Source organism: Rosa chinensis, chromosome 6 (assembly GCF_002994745.2).
Source record: "Rosa chinensis cultivar Old Blush chromosome 6, RchiOBHm-V2, whole genome shotgun sequence".
Taxonomy (NCBI): Eukaryota; Viridiplantae; Streptophyta; class Magnoliopsida; order Rosales; family Rosaceae; genus Rosa; species Rosa chinensis.
Genome location: NC_037093.1, coordinates 60,343,035 through 60,354,625, shown reverse-complemented (window position 1 = coordinate 60,354,625; position 11,591 = coordinate 60,343,035). Strand labels below are relative to the sequence as shown.

Here is an 11,591-nt window from a genome sequence, read left to right as displayed (position 1 = left end):
AGAGAGAGAGACTGCTTGTTTTGTTTGTAGAAGGGCAAAATAGTCAAGACCAAAATAAATTGAAGATGAAAGTGACCTTATATGTACAAGTAATACTAGGTGGCCTTATGCCTAATTAAAGTCTCAAAATGACACTTATGTATAATTTTCTAAAATTTTAAATACACACCCCTAATTACTTAATACACACCCCTAATTACTTAATACACATCCCTATTATTTTATATTTTAAATCAAATTTTATAGGTAGGCTAAATGTCCAAAATGGACATCTATATATTAGTAGAAAAAAAAATTGAATCACGCCTATATTCTTTTTTATGTCTCTTCTTCTAAACCCTGGACGCTGTAATACATCTTTAATCTTTCTTCTCCACACTTCATCATATCAATTTCGACCATTGACATGGATTCTTAAGACCTCGCTCAACAATCTTCAATTATGTCGTGTTTGTATGAAATAATTTAAATTGTTGAGAAACTTTAAAACAATGGAATCTACCACTCCATCAATTAGAATTCCAAAAATTGCAATTTCCATTGTTTGGTTGTATTTATTCAGAATTTGAAATGTGTAATAAATTAAGAAGATTTTTTTTTTTTAGGTAAAATTAAGAAGATTTAAAACAAGTTAAAATATTGAAAACGAAAATGACCTTGTATAGGAAACTAATAAAGTAAGAAAAGTAAACTTTTGTAAGGAAATTCGAAATGATACATATTTTGATAGAAATTGAAGTGAAGAATTCAGACAATCAATTCATTCATTTCTTTCCATAGAGAAATTCATAATTTCCAAGTATAGAATGTCAAATGAGATAATTCATGTTAAGAAGTTATGAACGGCCTATTTTCATTTTAAATATCATCTCTTTTTCCTTAATCCAAACACACTGTTGAGGTGCGTGTTCTTCATCTTGTTATTATTCTCACGTTTAAAGATTTGAAGGGAACAATAATAAATTTTTAAGGATTTCCCAATATTTAACACAAATAATCAATATGGGCATTTACAAAACGTCAACCTATAATGATCATACTAAATAGTAGCCTTTTAATATAGTCAAATAATAGAATATTTCATGATTTTTGAGATTAAGAGTATTTTAGGTACTTTGGGTTATGTATTTAGTAAAATATTAGAATAGTAAATTAAATGAGTGGTGTATTGAGAATGGGGTGTGTATTTAAACTGATTGGTTCTCTTAATTTTATTTTTTTACCCCCTTGCAAAGATTTCCACCAAATTCAAGTAATATGATTAGTGCGGAGCACCACATGACAATGCCACGTGGTACTCCGAGAGTTTGAGGCTACAAAATAATTACTCATAAAACATCAGGAATTAGAGTAGTATTTAAACAAGGAATTAAAATAAAAAAAATCTAGAGCTAGGGCCAGGCCCAAATACCTGAAGTCGATCCTTGCTTATTCCGAAAATAAAGGGAAAGCTTTGGTTAATAGCCCGCTCAGGCGTCAACTAAACCCAATGTTTCTTCTTCTCCACGAAGCAGCGCTGCTTCCTGTCACACTCACCCTATATAAACTCCCGAACTTTTAAACCCCCGTCTCTCTTATTCAAAAAAAAAAAAAAACAACCCCGTCTCTCTTCTTCTTCTTCTGTTTCCTTCAAACTCTTTGAAAAACAAGTAAGCATCAATGGGCGAGGCAGTGGACTCTTTTCCTACGAAGCCGACGACTAGTTCAGTGACGATCGGCTCGTCGCTGATTCCGATAATCAACAAGCTGCAGGACATTCTGGCTCCCGTAGCCGTAGGCAGCGAATTGTCGAAGATTTCGCTGCCGCAAGTGGCCGTCGTGGGAAGCCAAAGCAGCGGCAAATCCAGCGTCCTCGAGGCGCTCGTCGGCCGTGACTTCCTCCCTCGCGGCTGCGATATTTGCACTCGTAGACCTCTCGTGTTGATGCTCGAGAATCGCCCGCCCAATCCCGCCCAAGATGCCGCCCAAACCGAGTGGGGCGAGTTTCGGCATTTGCCTGGAAAGCGCTTCTACGACTTCACCAGCATTCGCCGAGAGATTCAGGTACCCCTGCACACTTTTTACATTTTATAGTTCAGGATACTACGAGTATGAATTTTCAAAATTATTTGTTACTTCAACTTTTGCTTTACTGCAGGCTGAGACCGAAAGAGAGGCAGGATTGAACAAAGGCGTTTCGGATAAACAAATTCGGCTCAAGATTACCTCTCCGAATGTGCTTAATATGACGCTTGTTGATTTGCCTGGCATCACTAAGGTTCCGGTGGGAGATCAACCTAGTGACATAGAATCAAGGATCAGGAAGATGATAATGGGACATATTAGGCAAGAAAATTGCATTATATTGGCAGTTACTCCTGCCAACGCTGATTTAGCCACCTCTGATGCACTGCAACTCGCTAGAGAAGCTGACCCTACTGGTATCCTAATTATTGCTCTTAATTTTAGCTTTACATGCATACATTGTGTTCCATTGTTCATTCGTTCTCTGAATCCATACACTGACGCAAATGCATTAACAGGTTTTCGTACCATTGGTGTCATCACCAAGGTTTGTCTTTCTCCTCTTGATTCCTGGTTTTATGCTTTGGTAAAAGTCTAATAAGGCACTTTTGTTCTGTTTGCAGCTTGATATAATGGACAGGGGCACCGATGCCAGCAACTTTTTGCTCGGGAAAGTTGTTCCCCTTAAGCTTGGTTATGTTGGTGTTGTCAACCGTTGTCAGGAGGTACAAATCATTCAAATAGTTAATCTGTCTACCATTAGTTTTATTTGCTACGTCGCTACCAAATTTATTCCCTATGACTAAGAGTATATATGGTAATATTAATTGGCAACTTTATAGGCTATTTTTCAAAGATTTGAGGAACTGGTATGACCTTTTAATTGGTTGTAAGTGTGAATTCTTGTTCAAGAGCTACTTGGATAATGTATGCTGCAATGTGGATTAGATTGGAATTGCACATTCATGCCTAATATGGCTCTATTTAGGCTAATCATTTGCCTGCAATTATCAATTTGACAATTAAAACTAGCTCATCTCTTCAGATATTTTCATATAATCAACCATCCCCAGTTCTTGTATATCGTTTTTCCATCATTGATCTCTTGAGGGGTTCACATGTGGTAGCCTGCAATCTTTGCCTTTTATATAGGCTAGTTATGTCATATAGCATGGCGTTTGTGGGACGTACAGTACATCGACTGCTCTAGTCTTGACTCAGAATAAATACATCTTGGATCTGCTTACTCACACTCATAGTCCATTGGAGGGTTAATTGTGATAAAATGAAGCCACTAAATCATCCTGGATAAACATTTGGGGTTGGATTGTTGGTTTAGTTGACACTGTTTCTTTTTACCTTCTCCGTTCTTGACTTTAAAAATCTAATTTTTACCCATCTTTATTTTGGAATCTTTGGACTTCAATGTGGGGGTAATACTCTTAAGTCTAAACAACTGACATTACAAGCCACTATAGTATACTGCCTAGTAGAATTTAGGCCATATGTTCGCTGAAGACAAATGAAGAAAAATATATTCGGCATTATCTAATGTATATATTGAGTGGTTTCTCTCTTTATAAAGTCCACACTGGAATTACGGTCGGACTTTAATACACACCTAGCATTTTTACTCTCATCTTTGTCACAGGACATCAATAAAAACCGTAGCATTGCTGCAGCACTTGCTTATGAGGACAAATTCTTCCGTGATAATCCAGTAATTTTCACTTTTCCTTTTATTATATTGACTATTGAGAAAATAATGGTAATGGTGTATCGGTACTTAGCATAATTTTGTGTGTGCCATACATGTTAAAGGTATATAGCAGTCTCTCTGATCGTTGCGGCATTCCCCAGTTAGCAAGGAAACTGAATCAGGTCTGTATGCATCCTACGATTGTATGGTGCTTATGCCTCTTCTTGTGCTTGGTATTATATCTTACTTCACTTATTGTCATTGTTGTCATGGTTGATTTTCTGTTTTAGATTCTGGAGCACCATATCAGGATTGTTCTCCCTGGTTTGAAGGCTGAGTTGAATTCTCAGATGAATGCTATTTATAAAGAACTGCAAACATATGGAAAAGTTATGGAATCCAAAGTAAGTTTCAGTAACTTACATTTTAAAGTTCTCTGGTGCATTTACTGCATGTGGACAGTTAGGGGTCATTGTTTTTCCTTGATATTTGGTATACCTTAAGAACATAATTCATTGGTTCTAGTCTTGGAAATAGGGGTATCATTGCATTCCTTTTATCCTCTATAGGACCCATAACCTTTTACATTCTCTTTTTAGTTGTTGAACATCATCAATTAAGATTTTGCTAAAATATGATGATGTAGTTATGTGTCTGTGTAAGCAATTGGTTGTTAACTTACTTCTACTACTGGTCTTCTATGTAGAGAAATGTAGAGAACATGCATTCACGATCAAAATATTTTACTATGCTCATTCTTTTTCTGTTTTGACATAGATAGTATTTTGACTTTATAGTTTGCTCTAAGTACTTTGCCCCTTTCCCTGAACCAGACAGATCTGGGAGCAACTTTGTTGAACATTTTGTCAAAATACTGTGAAGGTGAGATTTCAATTTCCTGGCAGAGTTAGTATACTTTTATTTCAATTTCCTGGAAGTGGATATGTTATTCCAGCAAATGATTACCTGAAGAGGATCAAACAAGACCAAGACACTTGGAGAGGATTAAATTTGAAAGTTAGAGGTGCTATTGTGACTGTGAGATAAGAAATTGATGTGTATTTTTTTGTGAGACTGCAGCCATGTGCTAAAACTTAATTTTGTGTTAAGTCTTCTAGTATTCTTTCATCTCTTGTAATATTTATGAGCCTGATATTTGTACTCCTTTTGTTTTACACTTCTTGGTATTTAGTTTCATGCTACTTGCTTATGCTGTTTGAACACTAGCTCTTTGATGTTACACTTCTTGGTGATAGTAATGTTCCTGTTTCTCTTTCACTAATTGACAGCTTTCACTGCCATGTTGGATGGAAAAAATCCGGAGATGTCAACTAAAGAATTGTCAGGAGGAGCCAGGATCCAGTACATTTTCCAGTCAATTTTTGTAAAAAGCTTGCAGGTACTATGTTTTCTTATACATTTATATTTTTTATTGATGTTTGTGATGTGTAGAAATTTGAACATTGTCTGTTTACTACATACTTAAACGAAAAGGCCTGTGTCTTACTAAAAATAATAATCTGGTATTACATGTTCTCCATTTCTGCTTAATGTGAACATGCTTTGAAATTTATTCTTGTTCAAAGCCCTCTTTCTGTACAAATTTAATATTACATAGATGCTATCATCTGATTGCCTACGAACTATCCATAATTGTAGGAAGTAGATCCCTGTGATGATGTAACTGATGATGATATTCGAACGGCCATTCAAAATGCATCTGGTGCAAGAAATGCTTTATTTGTGCCTGAGGTGAGTTAGGTGACTATAATGATGATGCCATATGGTGTTATACATTCCATTCCCTTGTTTAAAAGTTTTAAACCAGTAGCGGGGCTGCACACAGTGGGTGATAAGCATTGTGTTTGATTGTTTTCAGGTCCCATTTGAAGTTTTAGTTAGAAGACAGATTGCACGCTTGTTAGACCCAAGCCTTCAGTGTCTTCGTTTTGTTTATGAGGAACTGGTTAAGGTGAGTTATAGATACATGTCTACGTGGTACTTTTAGAATTATACGTTTCCATGAATCAAGAAATGTTGATAACTGACATTTTTTCTGCAGATTAGTCGCACTTGTGAGGTAAATGAGTTGCAAAGGTTTCCAGTATTGAGAATGCGTTTGGATGAAGTCATCGTAAACTTTTTGCGTGACGGTGCACAGCCTGCTGAGAGAATGATAGAAAATCTTATTGAGATGGAGGTATCTCTCTGTCAACCTTATAAACACTGTTATATGGGTATTCTTTGATCTATTGATCTTGTCATGAGAAGAAAAATTGTGCTTTAGTTAGGATTGCTTTGTGTTTCCTATCAAATGATTGCTCAACAAGCATTTGCTCTGATGCTGATTTGGATCTATGCTGACTGATCTACTTTCTTTCATACAGGTAGATTATATAAACACTTCGCACCCAAATTTTTTAGGTGGGAGCAGAGCTGCTGAGATTGCTATGCATGAGTTGAAATCACCACAGGTAAATGCTACAACGCTAGTGCAAAATAAATTTTTTACATTTTATCAATCAGCTATATTTTGAACATGATGGGTGCATCCTGTCAATTATTATTTTGGATAGTTTAATTTTCTCTAACTCAGACTATGCTATTAGTTTTATCGAAGTAAGTCAATCTGATTTTGGAAATTCAGATCTGATCCGATCTGATATCTTAGAGAAGGAAATTGTATACTCTAATTTATCATCTGTTGAGTGTGTTTATCATCTTAGGGTTTATTCTGAGCCTCTTGGACTTCATATCAATAGATTTTGAATAGTTATATCCTGTATTCTATTGCTTTCTTTGCATTTTATTCTGGAATGAGCAAGATCTCATAATATAAGGGTGTACCATTATACTTTAGATATCTCTGGGCATAACGGATGCTGAAGCCCAAACTTCTCGGGTGGCTCAGGCAAAGATTGGACAATTACCAAATCAGGTATGTAAATTGTTCAGTTGGTTAAAAGTATTGTAGGAAGGAAATTGGGTTGTTTGAAGTTTGATCACAGAGAAAAAAATAGAGTTAAAAAAATAGGGAACAAAAAAAAGCAATAGTCTATATGACAGAAGACTTCATCCCATACAATTGGGGGTGCTTGCTACTGGTGTGGGTCCATACCATATAAGAACTTCTCCTGTCCCATAAGCATGAGCTAGTAAACTGTTTAATAGAGGTAAAAGCCTGGGCCACAAAAGTAGTGCTAAAATGTAAGTACAAAAATTAAAAGTCCACTCTGTTTTAGTTCTTTTTCTTCCATTGTTTTGTGCAAAAGAATTTCAGATTTGGACTCTTCCATGGTTATGGCCCTTTATTTTCCTTTTAAACCATCTTTGTCCCAATCTGAAAGATTTTCATGAATCCAATTGAATGGGGGGTCTGTGAACTAGTGTTTTGATGGCCTCACTGCTTTGAGCTTATTGTTTTTCTTTCATGGATGCCTTACAGGGAAGTCGTTCACAGCTGAATAACAATAAACCTGTATCTGGTAAGTCATGTTTCCATTATTGCAAAGCATACCTCTGTTAATAAGTTGCCTTATTGCATTAACATGTTTCTTGTGTATAGATATAGGATGATGGTATAGCCATCTGTCATCTTGTCTGCCATTTCTAAAATCACTAAAAAATTTATATCCAATTAGGAGGTTCTACAAGGACTTGGACTCTTCCATTATTATTTGGGAATTGGACATCGTCTGGAGGCTCCCTGGATAGCAGATCTTTTGGTGAACAGAACCATTCACAATCGATGCCCCCTGTAATCCAATTGAGAGAGGTAATAGTGTGGTTTTCCGTGGTTTATTTCTTCTTTTTAAGTTATTCTTCATGTTAACGATTTCTTTATTTTATGATTTAAATGCTCCCTTTCTTCTCTCTGTTCTTGCTGATTTCAGCCCCCATCCATCTTAAGGCCAGTTGAAGCGACAGAGCATAAAGCAGTGGAAATTATTGTAACCAAATTACTCCTGCGGTCATATTATGACATTGTCAGAAAAAACATTCAAGATCTTGTTCCAAAAGCAATTATGCACTTTCTGGTACACTATATTCTCACATTTGTTGATATCTTTGTATTATTTCAAGCATCCTTGATTATTTTTCTTTTTTCCTTTTGACTTTCTAAAAAGTCGATTGACATGCATCATTGTTAATATGCTTTAGGTCAATCTTACAAAACGGACCCTTCATCGAACCTTCATTCAAAAGTTGTACAGGTATGTTTATTACTACTTGGTTGTTTTGTTTTATGGGCCCTTGGTCATCTCTCTTTTAAGCCGGTCATTGTTTTCTTTCAACCTGTCATCCTCATTGTTGCATAATTTATTCATTTCTGGATTGAGCTTCAAATAATCCTTGTCCCAGTGCGTCCTTGCTTTCTATTTTGTGATGCACGAAGACACTGCAGTTGCACACCTAATAGCAAACACGTATCGTAGTGTGGATATATCATGCCCTACCCGTATTTAAAGAGAGATGCATCACTTGTTGGTAACAAAATTAAGAGGATATATATATATACATGGAAAAATACTTGGAAGCCTTCATAAGATACTTTGTTGAGTTGGATGGTGGCTTAATGTTTTTGTCAGGATAGGATAAGGTCTCCATTGTCAAGGATGTATTATTCCAAAGCTTATTCTTAAGCTCTCAGAACTTGAGAAGCTCTGCCGTGTGGTTATCAAGCTAGTTTCGGCTTTGATAAACAAAGAAAGCAGTTCTTGAATCACACGGATATGTTTTAATTTCCATTGGTTCATAGTATAAACATGGGAAAGATGGTTAGTTTTCAAACTTATGAAGGTGGTTTTTTCCTGGTGTTATGCAGAGAGAACCTGTTTGAAGAACTGTTGCAGGAGCAGGATGCACTTGTATTGAAAAGGAAACATAACCAAGAATTGCTCCGAGTTTTGGAACAATCTTTGCAGGTAGTTTTACTGTTTTAGACAGTAGATTGCTTCTTAATATTTTAAAGAGTAGAACGTACTTACGAGGGAAGCATCCTTGTGCTATTTCCTTTCAAGAAGAATTTATATATAGAAACATCGTTAGTTTCTTTAGCCTGTAGAAATCCTCTATGTTATCTAGAAATGATTCTAAATTTCTTTTGGTTTTACCATGTTTCTTTCTTCTAGACACTGGAGAAAGTTGAATTTGATGTCTCATCCCATACTTCAAGTTTTGGAACTGATGCTTCCACTGAACTTCCAAGAATTACAAGGACTTCACCACCCCATCAACAATACTCAACAACCAGTGGTGAGATGAGTCAATCTAGATACCATTCATTCTCCAGATCATTTGTTACCAACACTACAGCTTGAAGATCATTTTTCTGCAAGAACAGTCATTGTCAATTAACTCGAACGGTTTTTGGTTATAGATTTGTTAGACTATAACTGGTAATTATGCCATTGTCGTTGGTGATTACCAGGTTGTACAGCGAATTCCTTTTCCTATTTACTGAGTATTTCACAAAACAGCTGAGATTAGTTGCCCTTGGGAGTTTTGATTTATTTCCCATACCTTAAATTGCATTAACTTAGGACTATTGCCTTGTAATTGTAATGCAAGTGGAGATATGAACTTCGATGTGGTGTTTGTCATCAATAACTTATACATACAGATCCAACAATGCGTACGGAATTTGTCCAGAAAAAAGTGTAATCCCCGTTTAACTGGTAACTGTTTATACTCGCAGAAAGGAATAACCTATCCTTGTTCTCACAGTACAGAGTTCAAATCAGGTTCTAGAAATGTGTAAGATACAGGCAACATAGTCATCCCCCAAGTGGGCACTAACTTGAGGACTCACAATCTCCTATGTGTCCTAATGAAATTTGTTGTGTTCAATGCAACAGCAGCCGAGCATGCATAAACTCCGCCGGAGCATACGGCTGCTGATACTAACAGAAGAGCCTTCCATTGCCTTCCGGAGATTAGAATTGCCAAAGCGGTCAATGCAACAGCAATAGCAGAAAGGTAATTTTTCCAAGCTTGGAAAGCTTTGACAACATTTCTGCACTCTTTGCAATGAACCACATGCCGGAAATACCGGTTGGCCAAATTTGGAGCATGCATGGTTCCAATGCCTCCCTTGGCCGGCAAAGATGCCGATACACCTGCAACAAGTCCAGCAGGAGCATGTTCGACCACGGCAGGCTCTTTGGGCAATGATATTGTGCTGTGGCCAAAGTGGTAAGGCATCCCATGCCCAACTTTGTCCATCCATTTTCTGTATTCAGCTACCCATGTATCTGAGGATTTCAAGTTAAGGTAGAGGTTCTTGGTGGGCACTTTTTCTTTGATAAGTATCTCATTCTGAGAAGAAAGGAATCCCATGTCTTGCTCAAACACCTTTCCTGCATTCTGATGGAAGTACCATTTGGGAAACAATTTTGCCAGAGGAGACCTTTTTGTTCCTCCAAACCTCACAATGAGCATGGACTTCCCTTGTCCAGTTGGTCTACAAAGAAAGAGACCTGAGAAGTAGTGCGTTTCCCCAGTCTTGTCGTCAACAATTTCTCGATTGTTTTGAAGAGAACACGGTGCTTCAAAGCGCAAGAAGCTGGAGGCGGACTGATCAGTTGTCTTCCCCCACCAGCCTGCAAATCCTCGGTCGGTGCGTTCAGTGACCTCAAAACGCAGCGGTTGAGCATCTTCCCTTTTAGCACTCCAGTCTGTCCTGTCATGTGAGATTGGAACATGGGCTGGATCCATGAGGTTCTCCAAAAGTATGGAGTGATCATAAGGAAGCTCATGGGTTGTTGAAGTATCTTGGAACCCTGGCCTGTCAAAGTTCTCAAACCAAGGAACCTTAGCAGGGTTTGGTGGTGTCTTATGGGACATCCAAACCCACACAACACCTTGCGAGTCCCTCACCTCATATGTTTTCACACAAGCCGACCTAGGAATTTTGGCATCAGCTGGAAGCTGTAATACAGACATGCATGGACATTAAACATCATCGTTTTTTATTAATAATTCTTACAGTTGAATGGTGCTATATAGGAACTGGATCATAATACTGAACCTTAATTACAAGACAAGACAGACCTGAGGGATCTTGACACATTTTCCTGCACCTTCAAATTGCCAACCATGATATAAACATTCCAGTCTCCCATCAATCAGTTGGCCTTCTGATAATTTCGCCAACCTAGCTAAGAGAAGACATGACCCGACAAGATTTTGTTAACGAATTATTGTTAGTCCTAGTCCTAGTCCTAGCCCTAGCCAGAAAAGACCAGAGACGAGACAATTATTTTACCTGTGGGGGCAGCGATCTTGGTAACACTGAAGCACACCATTGCCGTCTCTGTAGAGAACTAGTTGCTTATCGAACACAGTTAGACCCAAAGGTGCATCCTCTGGAATGTCCTGGGTGAGGTACAGAGGGTACCATTCCTCCGTCCAATCATAGTCCGCCACGATCCTATCTCCTCTCCGCTCTTGCTCGCTGGTAGGACCTACCAGGACCTTGTGATCTTCATCATCATCTTCTAGTGGAGCTGGTGCTCCAGGTTTGATGTCTGCGACTGCACCGCACTTGGTCTTTCGTGTTGGGACGTTGAACGGCGGTCTGTGTGCAACCGGGACTAGTTTGAGTGGCTGTGGCTGTGTAGCTCCTAATTGTTTGTGGGTTACTGGGGACAGGAGAGAGGTGGAATAGTGTGAAAGAAATGGATGAAACAAAGCCATGTTCAGTAGTAGTTTGCGTAAATTGGAGATGGAGGAAGTAATAGAGGAAGAAGATGATCCAACAGAGTGGAAGAGGAGAAAATAATAATTAAAGTCATGTGAATATGTGATATACGCGAGAGGGCGAAAGCGAAATGGGGTTGGGTGTTGCTTGTGAGCTTGTTGTGTTAGCCACGGCCACACAATCTTG

General features: G+C 37.9%; 2 protein-coding genes across 3 annotated transcripts; one reads left to right on the top strand and one right to left on the bottom strand.

Annotated features, from left to right (window-relative positions):
- The first annotated feature begins 1,503 nt into the window (after window positions 1–1,503).
- LOC112168742 (dynamin-related protein 3A) lies at window positions 1,504–9,263 on the top strand. 2 transcript variants are annotated; one of them, XM_040509782.1, is made up of 20 exons: window positions 1,504–2,043; window positions 2,138–2,420; window positions 2,523–2,551; window positions 2,628–2,729; window positions 3,656–3,724; window positions 3,826–3,885; window positions 3,994–4,107; window positions 4,537–4,585; window positions 4,993–5,102; window positions 5,363–5,455; window positions 5,583–5,675; window positions 5,766–5,903; window positions 6,091–6,177; window positions 6,564–6,641; window positions 7,149–7,188; window positions 7,348–7,478; window positions 7,597–7,740; window positions 7,865–7,917; window positions 8,529–8,628; window positions 8,836–9,263. In XM_040509782.1, exons 1-20 carry the CDS (start codon window positions 1,660–1,662, stop codon window positions 9,022–9,024), a joined length of 2,346 nt encoding a protein of 781 aa, XP_040365716.1. In that variant the 5' UTR covers window positions 1,504–1,659; the 3' UTR covers window positions 9,025–9,263. The 2 variants fall into 2 exon arrangements, with proteins under 2 accessions (XP_040365716.1, XP_024161412.1); XM_024305644.2 differs by having other exon boundaries at window positions 1,506–2,043; window positions 7,345–7,478.
- Window positions 9,264–9,364: 101 nt separating this feature from the next.
- On the bottom strand, window positions 9,365–11,573 carry LOC112168744 (protein TIC 55, chloroplastic). Its single transcript, XM_024305650.2, has 3 exons — window positions 10,971–11,573; window positions 10,757–10,859; window positions 9,365–10,633 (listed from the first exon to the last, which is right to left on the bottom strand). Exons 1-3 carry the CDS (start codon window positions 11,399–11,401, stop codon window positions 9,512–9,514), a joined length of 1,656 nt encoding a protein of 551 aa, XP_024161418.1. The 5' UTR covers window positions 11,402–11,573; the 3' UTR covers window positions 9,365–9,511.
- Window positions 11,574–11,591: the final 18 nt, after the last annotated feature.